The 20989-nt window shown below is 39.2% G+C and overlaps 3 protein-coding genes and 2 long non-coding RNA genes across 10 annotated transcripts; 3 read left to right on the top strand and 2 right to left on the bottom strand.

The window, feature by feature from the left end:
* Nucleotides 1-1917: 1917 nt before the first annotated feature.
* Nucleotides 1918-6247, top strand: LOC124192300. Of its 3 annotated transcripts, none has more exons than XR_006873677.1 (10): nt 1918-2117; nt 2197-2338; nt 2543-2669; nt 3099-3348; nt 3451-3882; nt 3957-4237; nt 4823-4886; nt 5006-5321; nt 5382-5492; nt 5751-5966. It is a non-coding gene; the product is annotated as an uncharacterized LOC124192300 (long non-coding RNA). The 3 variants fall into 3 exon arrangements; XR_006873675.1 differs by having other exon boundaries at nt 1920-2117; nt 3099-3379; nt 5751-6247; XR_006873676.1 differs by having other exon boundaries at nt 1920-2117; nt 2207-2338; nt 3099-3379.
* A 1400-nt stretch (nt 6248-7647) lies between these two features.
* Nucleotides 7648-9092, bottom strand: LOC124192391. Its single transcript, XR_006873708.1, has 5 exons — nt 8989-9092; nt 8825-8919; nt 8634-8730; nt 8251-8550; nt 7648-8105 (listed from the first exon to the last, which is right to left on the bottom strand). It is a non-coding gene; the product is annotated as an uncharacterized LOC124192391 (long non-coding RNA).
* A 2206-nt stretch (nt 9093-11298) lies between these two features.
* On the bottom strand, nt 11299-20315 carry LOC124192387 (leukotriene A-4 hydrolase-like). 3 transcript variants are annotated; one of them, XM_046585627.1, is made up of 17 exons: nt 20226-20285; nt 14516-14607; nt 14250-14307; nt 13960-14075; nt 13746-13885; nt 13549-13660; nt 13402-13470; nt 13224-13342; nt 13055-13160; nt 12846-12986; nt 12687-12792; nt 12509-12609; nt 12295-12439; nt 12041-12221; nt 11736-11978; nt 11570-11674; nt 11299-11508 (listed from the first exon to the last, which is right to left on the bottom strand). In XM_046585627.1, the coding sequence occupies exons 3-17, from the start codon at nt 14299-14301 to the stop codon at nt 11388-11390; spliced, it is 1857 nt and encodes a 618-aa protein (XP_046441583.1). In that variant the 5' UTR covers nt 14302-14307; nt 14516-14607; nt 20226-20285; the 3' UTR covers nt 11299-11387. The 3 variants fall into 3 exon arrangements, with proteins under 3 accessions (XP_046441583.1, XP_046441581.1, XP_046441582.1); XM_046585625.1 differs by lacking the exon at nt 14516-14607 and having other exon boundaries at nt 20226-20315; XM_046585626.1 differs by lacking the exon at nt 20226-20285 and having other exon boundaries at nt 14418-14575.
* Nucleotides 14654-15475, top strand: LOC124192390 (short coiled-coil protein B-like). Of its 2 annotated transcripts, none has more exons than XM_046585632.1 (4): nt 14654-14817; nt 14883-14981; nt 15049-15129; nt 15196-15475. In XM_046585632.1, exons 1-4 carry the CDS (start codon nt 14754-14756, stop codon nt 15336-15338), a joined length of 387 nt encoding a protein of 128 aa, XP_046441588.1. In that variant the 5' UTR covers nt 14654-14753; the 3' UTR covers nt 15339-15475. The 2 variants fall into 2 exon arrangements, with proteins under 2 accessions (XP_046441588.1, XP_046441587.1); XM_046585631.1 differs by having other exon boundaries at nt 14655-14817; nt 14883-14984.
* On the top strand, nt 17718-20862 carry LOC124192389 (carboxypeptidase M-like). Its single transcript, XM_046585630.1, has 7 exons — nt 17718-17913; nt 18431-18805; nt 18936-19069; nt 19162-19298; nt 19434-20112; nt 20439-20537; nt 20624-20862. The coding sequence occupies exons 2-7, from the start codon at nt 18538-18540 to the stop codon at nt 20735-20737; spliced, it is 1431 nt and encodes a 476-aa protein (XP_046441586.1). The 5' UTR covers nt 17718-17913; nt 18431-18537; the 3' UTR covers nt 20738-20862.
* Nucleotides 20863-20989: the final 127 nt, after the last annotated feature.

The raw sequence follows: 20989 nt of genomic DNA, 5'->3' as shown, positions 1-20989 counted from the left end.
AGATCTAACGTACGTGTCTGTATGCAGAAGAGGAAAACCGAGTGGGAATCAGGACAGTAAAGAGCATACATATATTTTCTTATTATTGAAGTATTCTTTCTGGATAATAGGCGACTGTCTGCTGGGCCCAGATGGGCAGCAGTGCGAAGTCTTGACATCATAACTAAAAAGTTTACTTTAGGCCTTGTTACTATCTATCACCGTATTGTAATCTGGTCTGACACGCGCATAGAGAGCCAAGGCAGACTAACGACTGAGAGTTCGTGAATTTCTTTTCCTCGCCGGTCCTTTCACACAGTCACAAGTTTCTTTTTAACGCTGCATAAGAGCAGCAATGCAGTATTCACATTTCTTTTTCCCATTTGCTGAAGAATGGCTAAAGTTTCTGTCCTTGATCTTTGAATGTTTACATGAACTGGAAGATCCTGTCGTCTCCTTGTCGACTTAATACCTTTTTTTATTTTTTGGTTGATGTGCCGCTTCATCGGAACCATGTGAAATGTTCATGAAAAGCCGCGACTTCAGCCGAGACCTTTGTGTAAACTTGAACGGAAATAAATAAGCTTTTATGAAATATTGATGACTGACTGCAAGGAAGGACGCTAAAAGTTTGTTCTCGGCCTCTCTCTCGACCTTAAGAATATTTAATCCATGGCATACATGTGCATTCGTCATTGATTTAAAAAAAATATGATACAGCTTTTTCTGTTCAATTTTAGACTGTCCGGCGAACGGCGAACTATTCCATTCCCTTGTTTCCAGCATCCAGCTGATTCGATCAATTAATTATTTGAGTACTAAATGGAATACGAATATCTCGAGGGCTGGCTGCTAATAATATCTATTGCTGAATACTCGATCTATTTAGAGATGCGCTAGTATGGCTGTATATTTTATGCCACGTCTCTCGATGACGATATAATAATAAATAAAACAAAAATAGCATCAACTGTTTGTTTGTTTCTCATTTTATTTGCCGCTGTACTGAATTTCGTTCGGCTTGCAACAAAGTTTACTTTCGCCATAAAGTCGAGTTGGCAAGTCCCAATTGGTGCTTCCATTTACAACAATTGGTGAAATTGTCATCTTTCTCTTTTCTTTCCGAAATTGGATGGAAATTAGTATTAGGTTCGAAGGATACGTGCGTCTGCATAGTGGAGAAGATGGTCGATTTTTTTTGGTATTAACCCCATCAGTTGGCTACTCATAAATCCGAATCACTATGCAAATATTGAACACGCACGCTACATTCCGGAAGCCTGCGGTCCTATGATATAAATGCGTCTTGGGCAGGTTCCCTAAATTTGCAAATCGATTTACGAGAGTTGCTATCAAAATGTTCTTATCACCGAACATATCATCTCCAGCACCTCAGCGTTTGTGAGCAGGCGCGGACCTTTATACACATTTCATTTATCAAGTCGTTCAAACTTTATACGTCTTCCATAAGTTGGTCATAAATTTTTCCCCGGCTCAGTTCAACGTCTCCGACGAAATAGCTGACTCATTATAACGATTTTTCTTAATTTAAAGTTACTTCTATTACCAAGGTTCTAAATAACACGCGTAGGCTATAGCAGAGTTGTTTGATAGACCGTTCCATGCGCATACGCATTTTCCCGCAGAGAGATGTTGTATGCCATCTAGTTTGTTAGATATGCACGATTTTAATTTTTCTAAATCTATTCACGTTGAATTTGGTATAAATCACATGTACCTTTATTAGAATTAGCATAAAAATTATGAAACTACAACTACTTCATCTGTTATCTTATCTGAGGTTCATTGTGGTCTTATATAAGTAGTCGCTTTCTTGAATGAATTTAATTTTAAAATATTCGATGTTACTGCAATTTTCAACGTCAGATGTCGTGCATCCACTAGGTGGCGTAGCTGACGGGGGCACATCCGCAGTCCGCACATTGGCAGCAGAAATACTTCTGCAGTTCTGAACAATGCACGTGTAAAATGTAAATCGCATTTCGCATCGCAGTCATACCAAAAATAGTAAAGTAAAGTACAGATATCAACTAAAGTTATGCTGGATTCTGTGTGTTATTTTTAAGTTTTTGTTTTAAATTTGTATGGGCAAAATGAATGAAACCCATAAATGACGTGTAAGTAATTCTATCATGTACCACTAAAGTTTATACTTAATCCATGCTACTATCTCTGTAATTTCAATATTTCATCAAGGGTTAATTAGATCATGGTTGTTCCAAGTTTTACATCCAGTTGCTGAGTATTTTTTATTATCAAAACATCAGCTACCTTGCAGCTACCAAACTTCAGCTTTATATCCGAAAGGTTTTGGAATGGATGTAGGCCTATGCTACATGTAAGGATAATATGATAATTTTACTACTCTTCCCTCCAAGTTATTGGTGTTTCTGAAGCAGAGAAAGAGAACTGATATTCTAAGGTGTTTTGATTCTCTGACCTAGCTGCTAGGTTTAGCATAAGCTGTTGAGTTTCAGAAATTGTGATGTTATGCTAGGCATTTGCTATGTAATAAGAAATAAAACACCTATTTAATCCACAGGATGACGGAGCTGGTCAGAGCGACATTGGAGAGATCAAATTAAAAGGAGAAACTGCCAACAACTTGTTGAGTTTTTTGTCGAGTATGTCGACCCATCAGAATTTCACTTGTCGTTTAATAATACTTGGTAAGTGTAAATTTGTATTTACTGTGCGGCATATGGAGACACAAGAACGGTTGCTGATGCGTATTATCTTGCTAATCACATAATCAGTAGTCTAGTAGTAACGGAACGATTGTCCCTACTTTATTCCCGCTTCCCTTTGTTGATGGTAGATGAAGTGTCGTACGTCTCTTCAGAATGTCGTAAATTTTAAGTATACTGATAATTTTTAAAATTCCCTTTGTAGAATTCAGTATTTTTCAATATCGTGGCGTATATTAGTAAATTTTAGCTTTTCTCGGCACTAAATAATAATTTTTACCTTTTCTACACAATTTCCCCGTCATTTAACTTAAGTGACAAAAAAGTTATTTCATGAGTTTGTGTCTATTTTTAAATTATTATTTGATATTTTCTGAATATATATAAACATAATTCCTTATTTTTTTTCAGACTCTGCAATATTTGGGTTACGACCGAAATAGGCGGAAATACTCATTGTGAGATGCATCTTTGTCGAGGAAACCGGCGCGTGGAAGAAACTGACAGTGATGGTGTAACTATTGCCTTGGAATATCGTATGACGTGGTACTGCTCGAGCAGCCCCATCGATTCGAACAGTTGATTGCAGTTTTGGCCACGATGGAATTTGAACTCCCTTTGTCAAAAGCAAAATACAATCTGAGCCAAGAAATTAAAGCAGGTGCCTCCTACAATAAAGATGCCAAAAGAACGTTAAGTTGCAATAAATTAAACAAGTTTTTGTAAAAACGGATGCTAATAGTTCGTTATAATTCGTACCTAGGCAACAGCTATTCCTATGTGGAAATTTGCTAAAGATGCCTTTCATTCGGTTGTCAACTTGGAGAAAGAAGAAGAATCTGAACGCAAACAAGAGGGAGAAGAACCATCTACTACTGATTTACCAACAGCCAATGAACTTATTCCACACGCTCTAAGACTGCAGTATTATGGCGTGCCCTTATTGGGTTACGACTTGTGGTTCTGTTGGAGTCATAAAAAAGGAATGCACCGCCACCAAATCAAAGGTTCCTTTACCAACTGACGTCATTTTCAAGTTGGTCATGGATGGTCGGCAACAGACGTATGTAAACACGAGCGAACCGGTTGCGCTCAGTAAGAATCAGGCATACAAAAAGGGCACCGTGTGCTTGTCGCTCAAGTTCTTCATTATCAAACCTTTATCACTTATACTAATGACCTAAGGTACTGTCAGGTAATAGGAGACATTTTTATTTCCTTTATTCCTCTCGAATCCTTAGCTAATGAGCATTTTACTCTTTTCGACAGATCTAGAAACACAAAGATGATGGAATTCATCTCTGTGGCCAATAGAGTTCGACCGCATGCAGCATCTAGCCCGATGTCGTTAAAGATTTCCATCACGGCCCCATGGATAACTCGCCTTCTTGGATCTACTCATTGGCTTCACCCCTGTTTCTGGCCTAATGTCTCGTTTTTCTGCACAAACGGCCTCAAATCGTCGAATTCGCTTTGTAAGTTCGAACCCTTTATATGCATGTCCCGCTGAGAAGAAATGGCGACCAAAGCCGGCAACATGTCAATGAAAGGTAAAAACGGTCACCGTCACAGAGGAGTGAAGGTAGCTTGGAACTTAAGATTACTGCTTGTATAACTACGAGAGGAACTATATAAAGCTGCTGCTACGTGCAGACGTACAGCCACCTCATCTTTCTCGACTTAAGGGCACACTTTAGGGACTTGGGGATCTGGTGGTTAACATCTGGAGAAAAATCAGATTGAACTGTTGAGAAATCTCAAATCTGGTTAATCGGTCCATCCATCAAATTGGCCTAGTGTCCTACTGCTGGACTTGGTCGTTGATTTATTTTTTATATTTATAGCTTGGGATGGGGATGGGACACTTTTTTTTTCTGAACATGTTTTCTACAAAAAATGCATTGACAGACAAGTAGCCAATTATTCTTCCTTAAAAAATGTTTATAACTTTTATTTGATGCCATAAACTGTATTTTCTGTCATAGAGGAAGCTATGGGGACATAATCAAGGCCATGGGTTACTAATTTTCAGGTTTAGTCTTTATTGCACCAACTTTGGGGAAGTCACATGAAAAGATGCAGGGCACATACCAACTTGTGTGTTGTGTTGTATTTATCTGAATTTTTTACTCAAGCAGTAGGCTGGAGCCGTTGCCTTACAGCCACAGGCAGGAAAATTATTCTTTTCTCCAGAAAAATGTAAGTTTAATTTTTTTGTCTTGACCCCCAACACTTTCTGTTAATGTTATAGATTTTTATGTTGAAAGAGTTAAAAAGTCTGAAAAGCTAACTAAAAACTTTGTGTATTTGTGTCATAGGGAAAGCTCGGAAAGCTGCTGGAGTAATCTGGTGTTTATGCTCATTTGATGCATTTCGTGCCAGCTAGTGAAAGCCGAAAGGCATGTCGAATTCAAGTTGAGCTGCTGCTTACTGTCTGGAATCCAGCAATCCAGCCGTTGCGTTCAGTCATTTGAACAGGAATCTGATGGCTGTCAATAGGTGGCTGTCAAAAGTTGGCTGGAATGTCCACCAGGTAGCGCTAGTGTCTTCAGGGACGCATTTCGGCCATTTTGTTCCAAGACGTAGCAGAAATGGGTTGCTGGTCGTGACGTTTCTCACGATGAAAATTAAAAGGTATTTATTGTTAATTTCCTATTGCTATTGAATGTAAAATGTTGATGTAAAAATTTACAGGTGATTTAGCATGTGGAAACCACTTTGCCAAGTCATTCAACTCAGACTTGGAAGTGCCTCGTGTGTCTCGCTGTATGTTCTTAGGCGTATCATCTCATGCAACAGAAAAAAGTAATTATTTTGATCAAATGTCTTGCAAAAGTACCACAGATTTAACATTGACTTTAACAGATTTAACATGACTATAGAGTAGACCAATTTGCTACGCTACTATAGAAATTTTGAATACCTTGCCTTCGTAGGATTTTAGATATCAAAGTTATTCTGTTGGACTGCATGGTTTTCTGTTACTCTTTGTATTCTTTTGTTATAATAAGTATGCATGTGTACACAGTTGTGTCTCGAAAATAATTTTCTTTTCTCAAATAGGTATAACAAATACTTCTTTAACGCTGTGGGTTTCCTTGTTGCTGCCAAATGGTGAAAGGAAGAAGAGTACGAAGACGGATTGAACCATTGTATGCAGTTGCAGTGTAATCCAGAAGTAGCTGTGATGGTGTTATGCTGAAATTGCTGTGCTGTTGTAGCTGAGCTGTTCCATCTGGGTTCCTGACTTGAAAATTTTTGTGTTGTTGTTTGCGTGCCAGTATTTTGTGTTGTGACTTCAAATAGTTTGATCTGTCGTCTTTTGAGTTTTCATTCAATCATGCAGTATACGACTGAGGCAACTTGATCAATATCAGGTTTGACACAGTCGAGAACTGCTAGATTAAACAAGCTTTCTGCGCCAAACAAATAATAACTTGCACATAACTTGCATCATGTTATTATCGCGGTAGAGAAAGCGACAGGCCCCCCCCCCTGGGGGCCATAGGAAAAATAAATGTATGTGACAATTAAAAAATAAATTTTTGAAATCAATAAAATATTCTGATAAAATTTTTCACGATGAATTTTTTGAAAACTTCGTGTAAGGGGAATTTTTTTAAAATTTTTTCCAAAAACAAAAGTCTGGACTTAGCAGAAATAATGAAGGGTGAACTTCGAATTTTTCAATAAAATTATTGTTGGACTTTGAATTTTAGTGATAGAAAAAATATTATAAAAAGGAGTTTAAATTGTTATTGAAATGGTAAACAAAATAAATAAGATTGAATATTTTTTGTTGTAGTTTGCAAGATCTATTTTTTGTAAGTTTACATAGCACTCAAAAATATTTCTCACATCATGCAATTATCGGCAAAAGGAAAGGTACTTGAGGAGAAAATAGACATGCACTTGTGATTTATCAATCAAATTTGTATTTCAGCATCTTTCAACACATCCAGAGAAATACTTCAGAACTTCGAAGCCGATAAGTATCGAAGCAACATAAGTAGGTGACATAGTCGGGAGCATTGCTGGTGTAATACATATGAACCTCAGATGGTAGTAGTTTGGAGCAGGGTAATACTTAAATTCCTCGATGTAGTATACCAGGCAGCGTACGTGGTTGTGTAATAGGCAGCTTCTTCGGTGTAGTACTTGGGAGCTGCGGTGTTGTAGCTAGGTGTAGCGTAGGTCTTGGTGTAGTAGACTGGAGCATCAGTGTAGTGTTTCACTTCGACGTAGCACGAAAGAGCAGCTTCTGCGTAGCAAGTCGGGACTGCGTTGTGTAGATCGGGGTAGAGAAAAACTTTGCCACTTCGGTGTAGTACTCGGCCATTTTGGTGGAGAAAGCGGGAGCCTCGGTGTAGTAACTGAAAACAGAATAGTACTTAGGAAAATACGTGCAGTAAGTAGATGACAACAGAGTAATACTTAGGAGCCTCGGTGTAGTAGGATGGGCAGCATACGCCTTGGTGGTGTAGTAACTCCAGGCAGCATGCGTAGTCATGTAGTACTCCGTCGCGTAAATGGTGTAGTAACTCGGGGCAGAGTAATACTTCAGGGCGTCAGTGTAGTGGCTCGAGGCAGCGTAAGTTGTGGTATAAAACTCCGGTGCTTTAGTGGTGTAGTACTGGAAGACCTCGGCGCAGGAATTGGTCGTTGCGTAAGTTGTGTAGGAAGGCGCCGGCGTTGCGGTTTGGTTTGCACCATACCAAGGAGACATCGGTACACCAGTGGTCGACCATCCAGACATCAACGATACAAAACCCAACAGGAGCACGACGCCATAGTTATCTAAACAAGAAATAAATTTTAACATTAGAACAACATTAGAACAAAATAAATTGATACAAAAATCAATGTAAAAATAAGAATATTTACCCATAATTGCGAATCGGTTACACGATGAGGAATGCAGTTGGTGACAGATAGGGCACAGCAGTTCGAGCACGACTAGTTTTTTTTAGACGACTCCTTTTACTTCGGGACGTCGGTGTAGTAGCTCGGGGCAGCGTAGCTTGTAGTGTAGTACTTGAGCTCTTCGGTGTTGTATGCCTCGGTGTAGTAGTCAGGGGTAGCATGCATATACGTGTAGTATTCCGCTGCCTCAGTGATGTAGTACTTGGGAACCTCGGTGTAGTAATACGGCTCTCTGGTGATGTAACTCGGGGCAGAGTTATACTTCGGGATTCGGTGTAGCAGCTCGGGGCATCATGAATTGTGGTGTAACACTCTTGAGCCTTGGTGGTGTAGGAATCGATTGTTGCGTATGTTGTTGTTGTGTAGTAAGGCGTCGGTGTTGCGGTTCCGCCATAACCAGGAGACATCGGTACACCAGTGGTCGACCCAGTCGTCAACGATACAACACCCAACAGCATACGACACCTTAGTTGACAGTAATTGACATCAGCATCACTGCATCAGAATTGACACACATTAACAAAATAACAGTAATTAAATTTAAACATTATTAATAAATATTAACAGGCATATTAAGTATTAACACATGAAAAAATAAATAAAATTGATACAAGACTCAATGTAAAGACAGAATATTTACCCATGATTGCGAACTGGGAATACGGTGAAGAAGGCAGATGGTGAGTGCGCTGCAGTTGTTGACGTGTCGGAGATGCTCACTCGACTGACTTTCCTTCGCCTTTTCTCTCTCCTTTTATACGATTTTTTTTCTCACCCTTACCTCTAAAGCCTTGCGGGTGTTCTACCTGCTTGATAATGATGCTACACGTGTCGTTCTCACCCAACCTCTACACCACTGCATGACACGTTTTACGTAAAGATCTCCGTGACCTTCGAGTGTGTTACTGGCCTTTCCTTCTGCAGGTTGCTGGGGGTGGGTCTACAACAACCAAATCAAAATGAATACCAAATGGTTATATGTAACTTCTCGTTCTCACCCAACCTCTACACCACACGTAATACCTCTACACGTTTTTCGTAATGATCTCCGTGACCTACTAGTGTGAAGGACATGCGGACGCTCCCTTCCTTTTGCAGGTTGACTTTGCTGGGGATGGGTCTACACACAAAAATATCAAAATGAAATATCAAATGGTTATGTAGCGCATCCCGTTCTCACCCAACCTCTACACCACTGCATGAAACTTTTTTACCTTTTACATAATAATCTCTGTGACCTTCGAGTGTGAAGGACATGTAAACTGGCCTTTCCTTCTGCAGGTTAACGTTGCTAGGGATTGGAATGGGTCTACAACAACCAATATAAAAATGAATACTAAATGTTTTTGGCTAAAAAACTCACTTAGACACTTTATACCAATAGACATTTGAGTAATTTGACTCGTTTCTTCGTTAAACGAATAAATCTTCCATTTCGAACCATTTGAAGAACAGTCGGCCTTTTTGAAATTATTTCACTGCAACCTTATCTGACTTTCAAACACATGATCAATACATATTGATTTCACGATGTGCACACAGTTGAGCCTTGTGAAGTGAATGTAAATAACGCCTCCACAAAGCTCCTGTAACCTGAATGTTTACTTAGTTAGACCAGCTATAAAATAGAATAGAGGATAGTAATTTCCGGAAGTAGGCGATAGACCAATGGTTCTTTAACAATGGAGTTTCCATCAAATAAGACACCAAATACGCCCTTCAGTGACATCAAGGGTTTCAATCCCAATTCACATCCAAACTTAAGCTCAACATTTGTGATATGTTTCCCTACTTAGACACCATTGCCTGATGTAGCCTGTAACATCCTGCATCAGGAATTGAACTCGGGACTACAGCGTAAGAATTTTAGCTTATTCCACATAGCTACTGATACGACCCTGCAGGAAACTAAACATTCCATAACTCTCTCAGACAGCTTTCTTCTCAAGAATATGGTTAACTTCCGCAGTTCATTCAAAACGATGCGCGAAAATGGTGTAATTGTTATGGTAACTATGTGTTGATTACAAGGGCCCCAGGTTCTTACTCCCTCCACATGTCTGATTGCCCCTCCATGTGGTCTCCCACTCTTCCCATGTCTGTGTGTACACAATAATGTAAACTAACACAACTACTACCTAAATCTCACAAAATGGGCCTTCATAATAAAATATTTTATATTTAATTAATGTAAACCTACGCACAAAATCGAGAATTTGTAAAACAATATAGAACCTTATTGAGTTTGATTTGGATTGAAACAAAAGAACGAGATACTAAGAGCATCAACCTCATTAACCAAGCGACTATCCTATACAAACTAGAACCCTCACAAAACAAGTTTTTTCTTGCTGGTATCACAGCATCAGACAAGTCTAGTTTAGATTAGATGAAAAATTGCATACAATGAGTAAAACAGATGATAATTGCTTGAAATGCTGTTCAACTTACACATCACAGCTGATATTGGATTCTAATTTCTTTTTGCCGCTCTTTGCTGAAAAGTCAGCCTGACATTAGGCCATTATAGCTGAGGAATAATAACAAGAGAATGTAACATGTTAACCATCACTGCAAATTTTAAGGTAAATAAGCTTACCAAGAGTACGAGTCACTAGTTTGTGATGACCAATAACATTTGGCGCCATGAGTCAGCATAGCAGAGCGAGGTAGAGGGAAAATCATGGGCTTGATCCTTCAGTTCCTGACTTTCCCTTTCTTACATATTATCGAACAATTTCTTGGCTGCAAAACGAGAATGAATTCAAGCCAATACTGCAAATGAAATTTTTAATATGAAACCATTTTCCTACCAAACCCGGTCGAAAATATTCAGGCATTCCACAGAGAACATATTATTACTCTCTTTACCCATAATGGTATAACGGCAACATATTTTACCATCCAACTTCATCAGATCAGACCAAAACAGGCTAATTCCTTGCGACCTGATAAAAGAAATTCAGAACCATGGTCACAACTTGTGTGTTTCAACTATGAATTTAACTTCCATTCATGAATGCCTCATTAACAAAGACCTTACAAATGTGCAATCGTTAAGTTAGAAATTTACTAAAAAAAGGTTATGTACACTTAATCTATCTATATTTCAGCAATCCGAATCCTTATTTTACAGTCTTACACTCTTACGATTTAATTACCAATAAACAGAATTTTCACATACCACTAATTTTTCTCATAGTTTTTTCATTCTTTTCCAGGATCACGACAGCATAGTGACGATATTCACGAATCACGATAAACATTACACCATGCCATCGTTCGAATTGATGGACATCTTAATTCTTTATTTTGATTCTTGAATGATCTTTCTGTTGTGCTTGTGCAACATTGCCACGTTTAGATTAACGATGCTACTCTCATGCACTCATCACATTTTGATTGCAAAAAACGTTTAAAGCAAATTGCAAATTTTTTCTACCGCTTTTGGACGATCAGACAACGATATAGAAATAATAAAATACGTTATCGCCCATTGATTTATTCCTTATTTCAATTGATGGCATTGTTTGACATTCACTACTCTACGTCTCTACTATCCATTCGTACGTATAATGTGAATTTTAAAAAATTGACCCCGGTTATGTATTTGTAAAAATTTTAGTGTTAATAACAGAGGCGGGGAATTGAATCCAAGAAGCATCTTTTCATCAGATGCAGGCTAAAGTTAAGTTCTCCAAAAGCTTTTTATTGATAATTAACCCAAGCATGTCAAATTCAGCCCTATTATGAATTTGGACACAAATAGTTGGCAAATCATTGAACCACATGGAGATCTTTCCCTACTGTATAAGCGCACACATACATCCATTGGTCTTTTACTTTTTCGTAGGCATCCAATGCTGCAGGACGAGCGACTTCCCAGTTATATAAATCCCTATTATGGGTAAAACAGTTAGAAATTAAATATTCAATCCAATACTTGCAACCAGATTTACCTAAATATCGGTCGGCAATACTTCATCCGTCCTTGTGAAGTAGCAAATTCAACTGCTAAAGGAATCACTTCCTTAAATTGTGCTTTCAGACAAAGACGTAACCATCTTCACAGAAGTGTGCTTTATTAAAAACATCACAACTTAAAAAATAAAAAACAAAACATACCTGAACTTTATTTCAGCGTTCTGAATGCCGTTTAAACTGTACAGTTGTTGCATCTTCTCAATAGCTTGGCAAGACAAAGGCGGCCCCATTAACAACTGGGCTAAAAACTCTTGAATTTGAGCGGGCGACAATGTTTTTAAATCATCAGAAGACATTGACATTGGTTCGAGACAGCCCTGTTCGTTCCAATCACTCCATCGCTGACAAAGCACTTTGCAGGCTTTGGCTAAACTGTCATCATAGCTAACAATAGGTAGAACACAATGACAATATTGAAGAAATTTAAAATAGATAATGTTAATTACTTTACGAATGTTGGTGGCATTCCAGGAGAATGAAACCATGTTTTCCAATCAACTTGTTCCAGTTTTTCAGCGGCTGGGGTCTTTTGGAAGTAATGCTTGATATATTCAACAAAATCGTCCGTTTTTATTGAACGATATTGAAAATTGGCTATGTATGATTTAAGAAACGGGTCGAACTCGCCTTAAAAAATAACACATATTAAAAGTTGTACTGAACAGAGAACTATCAAAAAGGCAAAGCAGAAATTCGTTACCCGATCCTCCAACTAAGTCCTCTAGGTACCATAGAAAAGCCTGTCCTTTTTCGTATGGAACAGTTGAAAAGGAATCATCCGGATCAATGCCAGTAAGATCTGGCATCAATGACGTCAACGGATTAGAAGCTCCCATTGATTCAATCTACACATAAAATTATTAGTAATGCACCAACTTATGTGGAATCAGTTCACAAAATATTGAATGTCATACTGTATCAGCTAAATATGTTTTCCCGCCGATTGCTGCAAAATGCCGAAAAGCTTCGCCATGTAGACGTCCGATTATTTTCCGCTCAACAAAAACAGTAAAACCTGATTTTAAATTGTTTAAATGGTTTAAAATTAGAAGATTAAAATAAGCATTAGAAAAAAAGTAATTCAATATTCACCCTCATTCAGCCAAAAGTGTTCAAAGTTGCTGTTGGTGACTAAATTTCCAGTCCAGCTGTGAGCAATTTCATGCGCAACCACATCGACAAGCGAACGGTCCCCTGCCTTAAATACAGTCATAACCAAAAAAGTAACTGAATTTATTTAGAGGAATTTACTATCACTGTTGGCGTGACAAAAGTCAAACACGGATTTTCCATGCCTCCGAATGGGAAAGAAGGAGGTAAAACCAACAAATCATACACTCCCCAGACATAAGGTCCACAAACATCTTCGGCAGCACTCAGTTGGGCTTCAGTCTACGAAAATGTAAAGCCTACAGTCAATGGGTTTCTTTAATGGCTGAAAATAAAATAGGTTTAAATACTTCAGCAAATTCGTAAGCAGCCTTATCGAGCATAGCAGGTTCGGCCCAAACATGGGAGCGTGGCCCTATCTGGCGAGATTGAAGATCTCCGGCAACGACAGCTAATCTAAAAAAACCAATATAAAATTATTTCAGTACATTTACGACATTAGGACTATCTGAATAGTACAGATAAGAGGGGATCAGAACCGGCTGATGAAAGCTATGAGTTTTTTTGTCGCCAACTTGGACTGGCTCTCCCTGACGAATAGCACTCATCAATACAGTTAAATCATGCGGGGCGGATATCTGTAAAGAGGCCAATTCTTGATAAAAAGATCAAATCATTTTGAATTAGATGTGTATACCTTTGCTTCATAGGTAACCTTGTTGCTAGGAGTATCTTGACAGGGAACCAAAGATCGGCAATGAATAGCCTGTACAAAAGAATTCTTCTTTTTAGTAACTCCTTTTTTTAGAATTTAGAATTTAGAAATTTGAAACTAACAGATTACCTGACATTGGCTAAAAAGGAAAGGGTGTTTTTTCCCCAAAGTTTGTTCTGGACTTAACCATTGCAAAGCTGTTGATTTTGGTGAAGTAGTATAATGCACTACAATTTTTTGCCTAATGTAAAATTATGACAACTGATGTTTTACATTGAACCTTTTGAAGTGAAAATGTATGTTTGAACTATTTAAAATATGTATACTTTATTGTTTGACTGCTTGAGAAATGTATTTCCAGTTTTTCTCCAAAAGTTGTGGAGCTTGAGCCAAGTTCAAACTTTAGTAATTGTTTGGTTTCAAAGTCCTGTACCATTGATACAGTCAAGTCTCTGCTGTCAAGAATCTGTGATTGACAACTCAAGGAATAAATACAGAATTATCTCACAACAAAAAACCAAACCAATGTTACTAACTTACCAAAGAATTTGCCTCAGCATTGACTTTTTCCACAGATAGCACAACATGACCAGATAAAATTTTGGTGTCAAAATTGATTTCTAATTCAAGGTCCATGTGAGTCACTTTGACTTCATCTATATTTAAAGAACATACATCAATTATAATCAACATCATTGTAAAATGCTTTAGACACTAATAAATGCTATGACACCATATATAATTGGCAACATGCAAATTAAAATGCATTTAATTAGGAACCAAAATTATGACTGTTCAATCAATTGATTGAATACTGTGTGATTAATTACCAGGCCTCGAGAAGGAATTGGGATCTCCGGGACTCAATCGTTCGGCTGCCATATTTTCCTGCGTGAAGTGTAACGATTAGTGTTGAGAACAAAAATTCAGAACTCGGACGAACGACTCCGAGCAGAACTCAACGAGCGTATATTAATATATCTAAAAGTGGCACTCACAAAAAGGAAAGGAAATAAGAAAACCAATGTCTAGTTGACTGTGCGCGTCAAGCAAAGAGCATAGAGCAGAAACAATTACTCGACTCAATCGACAAAACCTGTTGTTCGTGACTTCGTGCTAGTTGCAGTTCTAGTCTTGGTTGTAGCAGACAAATATTTGATAAAGTGACAGCAACCGTAGATTTTCCATCTAGTGGTAAGTTACAAAACTATGACAATACAGTGACAATGTGATTCAGTAGATGGGGAATGGGAGGCAGTATTTATCGACAAATCCGTTTGGCAAATTGTGTTACTAATTTCGTACATCATAAATAATACGAAAAGTAAGCTCGAATGGAAAATACTACTTTATATAAAGAGCTCAATAATATTCCGTTGGCTGATGATGATCCTCAAGGTTAAATATCTTTTCTTTTTTCTTTAAAATAATGTTTTATTGAACTATTTACTTCATTACTGTAGCTGTCATTCCTTCTGATGGAGAAGAAGCAGGTATAGAGCGACATTCTCTAGATTCCATGTCATCTCGTTTTACCAACGACAGTTCGGAGCATCCTTTATGTGGTAAAATTATCATAATCTTATTGGTTTTCCCAAATTTACCAAACTTGGGAATTTGATATTACAGATGGGGACATCAACTTGGATGAGCAAGAAGAAAAGGCCCGCTTAATAGCACAAGTCATGGAACTTCAAAATACTCTTGATGGTATTAGAAATTTTATCTGATATAAAGCTCAAATATCGCTAACAGTTTTGGTATTCCTGCTTTTAGATCTTTCTCAACGGGTGGATAGTGTAAAGGAAGAAAATCTGAAGCTGAGATCAGAAAACCAAGTTTTGGGACAATATATAGAAAATTTGATGTCAGCCTCTTCAGTATTTCAATCAACATCTCCCAAAACCAAAAAAAAATAAATGCCTGGTCAAAACTAGCCCTTAACTTCAGCTATCACAGCTTTTAATAACAATTCATCATCATTTAAAATGTAGTATTTTATTTATCATTTTGCGCACTAGTCCTATTGACTGCAATACATTTCCACTGCACTGAGTACATTTAAAACTATAAAATTTGACCTATTTGCCTGTAGTTTGGTTGCATATTCGAAAGAATTATGCTGATCAGGAGTGAGTGTGAATGCAGGTGTAGCAGCTATTGAACTTGGTTAACCATCTGCAGTGATGACGCACGGCCTTCCGTAAACACAAGTGTTACTCAAACGAAACGAAAGCGTCAGTTTAGAAGGTCTACCACTGCTGTGTTGTGGTTTCATACGGTTTTATACAATCATAAAACTGTCGTCAGGTTTCTTCAAGGATAAACATTTGGTTTTCCCATTGTATTGATTGTGTTCTCGGTGAACTAAATTTTTTCCCTCTGTGTGTACACTTTAATTGGTATATATTGCTGCGCATTCCTAGCGATTATTATTTGCAATAAATCAAACTCCCCGCACCAAGTAAGCGCCCTGATGAATGAGAGCGTGATTGGGATTCTCCAGTAGAGCGTTGTCATCAATGTTGGTCACCTTACCCAGTTTCTACAAAGGAAATGAAGAGCACGATGTGAAAGCGAGACCATCGCAGTTACAATGGCAGTAAGACCCACTTTTCATCCTAAAAACCCGGTGAAGGTTATACCCCAATATTATGTTTCACGGACGGCCCTGTTAGACTCATCGTAACAAAAGAAACAATGCGATTCACTGTGTATACAGTGTTTCATTTACGAGGTACTATTTCTTTACAATATTTTATTGGACGACAGAAGTCGTAATTTAAAGGGATACGATCTCGTAAATAATTACGTAGGCTCGTTTTTTATCTGCGGTTAATAATAACCCAACAAAAAAAAACACAATCAAACCAAATGGCTCATCTGCCATCGACGCTTTCACTGAGACGCAGTAGCCAATTGAATCGATGTTGTTTAGAAATCATTGGCTAGCTCAACACATGACTTGATCGCGTAAAAAGCGTAACGGTCCGATTAAACGCGAATGTTGTTAAAATGAGCAGTTTGTCGCTAAAACATTCCGTGAAATCGACCTGGTTCTAATACTTTTTTGTTGCTGCGAATACGGACGCCCATTTTATTGTTTTAAATCTTTTCCTCCCTACGGAAAAGGAAACGGGAAATCACCGACGCACGTATCCATATTTGACCAACCAAGTCGAGTCGAGTGCTGAGCATGACTTGCGTCACGACCCATAAACGAGAGTGAACAAATATAGGAGCCAGTGAAAACGCGACGGAAGTCGTGTGTCACGGAGGGTTTATACGTTTTTCAGCGCGTCCCAACACACGCTTTCGTATACACCGTCAGGTGATGGAAAAAGGAGAATACTGGGAAAGCAACGAGCGTGCACTCTCTAGAACGAAATAAAGCTAACAAAGTTCGATCGCAGAGATAGACAAGTTCAAGTTTAGTAGTCGACACACAATCATCGCGTCAACACCGTCTTTTGCACGATCACGAACGCCGCCGATTCGTGAAACGGTTCTATTCCGGTCCTTGAAGGAAAAAGAAAATAAGCTTTCAAAAAAAGGCGGGTTTGTAAATGATGGCGAAATCGGTTTTTCTCGTCGGTTTCTTCGAGTCGGGGCCATCCTACAGGAAACAGGAAAACAGACTTTTTCCAGCTTTTATCAGTACCAACCCAATTTTTTAAAATATACCATTGTGTCACTAACATCCTTCTCTCAAAACGATGATCCAGAGCTAGCTATACTAGAGCTCTCTATAACGGAGTTTCTTTCATGGCTGTAATATTATTCGAGAGCTACATGACCTTAAGGGCTTAATAAGAATCGGTGGTAAAAATGAATAAATGTATAGGGTAGGGGAAAAAGGTAGAATACAGGAAGAAATCCCAGCGCTATAACGGTACCTGGCCCATTTGGAAGAAAAAAAAAGAGGGAGAATAAATCTACCAAAATGTCTGGTATATATCAGCACAATGATTTCCCCTTGTTCTCTTTTCGACTTTTGAAATAGATTACAGAAAAGTTGCAGTATCTGATTGTTTCCTATCCAGTTCAGTGAACTTTTGAGCAGAGGTTGAAATCGGATGAGAAACATCTTTTGTTTTGAAAAATGAATTCGGTTGAGAAGGAATCAGTTTAAGCTTTTAGTTCAGCTTGTATCCAAGTCGTGCCTCTCTATACACCTACTCTCTCTCTAGAGAGGAAAAAAGATAATACGTGGGTTTGAAAGGAGGGGGAGGGAGTGACCCCGACTGCATAACAAACGGTTGCAGCCTTCAAGCCCCGTAAATGTCAGAAAAAGGAAGGTTTGGCCCAGACGCAAAAAGGTCCCGACCACCAGTTCTTCTGTGTCCTCCGATCCGGACGGACGTGAAATTCGTTTGCCACCTTGCAGCTATAACTAAGGAAATCACATACGCCGTTTTTTTTGTGTGGGCACTTCCTGTATAGAAAACCAACTCGATTCTCTGTTGGGTTTCTCGTGGAAAAAAAATTCAAAAAGTAAGTGTAACGTTATCTATGAAATCAAGCGTGTCCTATCGACGGTGGTAGTAAAAACCACAAATCTGGAACAATGCTCCATGTTCTGATTAGAAATTTGATCCCACAACTGTGTCTTACTTCGCCAAAAAATTTCTCCTTTTAATTGCAAATGTGGCTCTATCTTTTGAGCAATGGGAAAACAATCGCTAGTGCATTGGTTGTAATGAGGTAATCGGGCTAAATCAATGGTCCAAATGTGAACTGATTGGAATAGGTGAAAAGAACACGTTATTGCAGAAAAAGGAGATTCCAGTATTTGGGAGTCGCTTTCCCTTCTTGCGAGTCGCGATTTCTCTCCTTTCACACACACAAACGGATTGCATAGAGTGTCGCTTATTTGTTGTTAACGTGTGACGTCATTCCCCTGATACTTCCGCCCTACGTACATTTGCGGTTTTTGTTTTCCCTAATGAACTAATGTTTTAAAAATAATTTCAACGATCCGGTTTCAAGGTTTATTTCTAATCTTTTATAGGTGCCACAAGGATTTAAAAAACGAGAACTATACCCAGCAGCTTTTGACTAGAAAAGAGGTCATCGGTTTAACTCTTTGGATTTCCCCAAAATAGCTGGAAAAAAAAGATGCTGAAACATTTGTTACTAATCCAATTGGCCTTCGTTGCCATCCACGGAGCGTCACTGCGGGATTCGATCGTTTTCGACGAACCATCCGGCCAGTGGTTGAGAGATCCTCGAATTATATTAGACGACGCTGCTGGCGTCCCACCGGCCCTCCGTCTCAATCCCGTGGGTTACCATCACTACGATGAGATGACTGCTTATCTCAGAGCAGTCCATGCAGCATATCCTCAATTGACGTCACTCTATTCGATTGGCCAATCTGTCCAAGGTAAAAGAATTGACTCTAAATATATACGGCTGGTCGATTCGGTCTCGTCCTGATTCCTTCGTACTGGTCTACTTACATCAAAGCGTCTACGCATCCATAATTGATTGACTTGTTTATTATTTTCGTGCAGGGCGGGAGCTGTGGGTTTTACTTATTTCTACGACGCCTTCGGAAAAGACGCTACTGAAACCAGAGGTGAAATACGTCGGAAATATCCATGGCAACGAGCCGGTAGGCCGAGAACTTCTTCTACGCTTGATTCAGGTATATACTACATCTATTCATAACCTGGCGATATCAATTATGCACGAGCGACAGATGAAAAAATAACTGAAATCGAATTTCTACTTCATCAGCATCTCCTAGTGAATTACCCGCAAGACGATTACGTCAGGTCTCTTATGGAAACGACCAACATTCACATTATGCCTTCGATGAATCCCGATGGCTTTGAAGTGTCAAGAGAAGGTGACTGCGGGGGCGTCCAAGGAAGGTACGTAAAAAGGGCGTTCTAAACCAATTCAGTTTCAGTGGGCGTTCCATGACGTCACATCCAACATAAAAAGTCCGATCGATTCTCTAAATATCTATTTTCATTCCTTTTATCGCCACTGTTTTCGATGTATAGATACAACGCCAACGGGAAAGATCTGAACCGGAATTTCCCCGACCTGTTCAAAGGCGGAAAAAACAATGGAGATGCACAACCGGAAGCCAACGCAATCTCTCGATGGATGAGTCAAAGACAGTTTGTCCTGTCTGCTGCATTTCACGGAGGGGCTTTGGTGGCTTCTTATCCATTCGACAACAAGGAAGTCACGCTCAACTTGCCTCATCTGGGTGCTGGACGCTATCAGCCGTCTTTGACTCCCGACGACGACACCTTCAGACACCTTGCCACAATGTACTCGTTCAATCATCGCAAAATGCACTCGGCCGGCGCTTGTTTCCCCGGTGATACGGTTTTCCCGAACGGAACAACCAACGGAGCCGCTTGGTATTACCTGGCCGGTGGCATGCAGGATTTCAACTACGTCTGGAATGGAGCTATGGAATTGACGCTGGAAGTCGGATGCTGCAAGTACCCAAAAGGCGAAACACTGCCCGAATACTGGCAAGATAACAAACAAGCCATGCTCAAGTATCTGAACGAAGCTCACCGCGGAGTTCGTGGCCAGGTGTTTGACTCCCAAAACAATCCCGTGCCAAACGCCAGCATCCGAATCAAAGGTCGCAGTTTCGGTTCGAAAACTACTCCCTTGGGCGAGTTCTGGCGTATTCTCATGCCGGGAGTCTACATTCTTCAGGTGCGTAAATAAATCACTCAATCAAAATATCTAAATTGCCTTTCGTTGGGCAACACTTCCCCCCAAAAAAATCCAGCGTTCTTAACTTAATAACAGCTTAGAATTTCACTTACCTGCATGCAATGAGCGTTCACTAGTTTCAGTTTCCTGGAGTTGATTTAGATGCACGTTTTTCTCCCTCCACACTCAATCAAGTAAACAATTTGTCATCGTCTGCTATCCCCTTTGGTCATAAATCCCCGTTGCCAGATCGGTCTCTTCAATTATTCAAAAACAATATCAGAATGTGATTAATTGCAAAATTCTTGATTGCTTTTTTTTAACAGGTCGAAGCTGATGGATTCTTACCGTTCGAGCAGACATTCCAGGTGGAAGAAGGTCTCCCTACTCTGGTCAATGTGTCGTTGAGGCGTGGAAATGATAAGGTATTCATAGCGTGCTGAACCGGCCAACAATACTGATTCATGATCAATATTAACCAACAAACATTTCTATGCCTATATGTACATAGACTAATACATTCAACGATCGAATTCCGTTGCCGCAACTTGTCCAACCTCCTCGTCGGACATCCATTTTCTCTTCGTTGAGCAACTTTTTCGGCGGATTAGGCCGTGCAAAATAAATAACGTGTGTGCGTGTTCGATTAATAAAAACGGCATTAAGTTTGATATTTTATACCCTCCGCTTTTAATTCTATATAGTTCCTGGTTGTTGAACGACAAGACAATTTCAAAGTTGTACCAATAACAATACGGAAAATACACATTTCTCGTTGGTCTTCCAAAAAATGTCGTTTTGGTCAGTCCCCCTTATTAGGTGACGAACCAATATCGTTTCGTGATCGACTGAATGCACAACTATCTTTTGGGTCCAA

This window comes from Daphnia pulex, chromosome 4 (assembly GCF_021134715.1).
Source record: "Daphnia pulex isolate KAP4 chromosome 4, ASM2113471v1".
In the NCBI taxonomy this organism is placed as follows: domain Eukaryota; kingdom Metazoa; phylum Arthropoda; class Branchiopoda; order Diplostraca; family Daphniidae; genus Daphnia; species Daphnia pulex.
Note: the sequence above shows the minus strand (reverse complement) of the source record. Positions and strands in the feature narration are given on the sequence as shown.

Excerpts from the sequence above, each read along its gene's own strand:
- LOC124192389 (XM_046585630.1), top strand. The coding sequence starts at position 18,538 with ATGCTGAAACATTTGTTACTAATCCAATTGGCCTTCGTTGCCATCCAC. Across the intron at positions 19,299-19,433 it reads TGCGGGGGCGTCCAAGGAAG|ATACAACGCCAACGGGAAAG; the intron begins GTACGTAAAAAG and ends TTCGATGTATAG. Across the intron at positions 20,538-20,623 it reads TGAGGCGTGGAAATGATAAG|ACTAATACATTCAACGATCG; the intron begins GTATTCATAGCG and ends ATATGTACATAG.
- LOC124192390 (XM_046585631.1), top strand. The coding sequence starts at position 14,754 with ATGGAAAATACTACTTTATATAAAGAGCTCAATAATATTCCGTTGGCT. Across the intron at positions 14,985-15,048 it reads TTCGGAGCATCCTTTATGTG|ATGGGGACATCAACTTGGAT; the intron begins GTAAAATTATCA and ends TTGATATTACAG. Across the intron at positions 15,130-15,195 it reads ACTTCAAAATACTCTTGATG|ATCTTTCTCAACGGGTGGAT; the intron begins GTATTAGAAATT and ends TCCTGCTTTTAG.
- LOC124192387 (XM_046585625.1), bottom strand. Across the intron at positions 12,793-12,845 it reads TTGTCACGCCAACAGTGATA|GCAGGGGACCGTTCGCTTGT; the intron begins GTAAATTCCTCT and ends ACTGTATTTAAG. Across the intron at positions 11,979-12,040 it reads ATGCCACCAACATTCGTAAA|CTATGATGACAGTTTAGCCA; the intron begins GTAATTAACATT and ends ACCTATTGTTAG.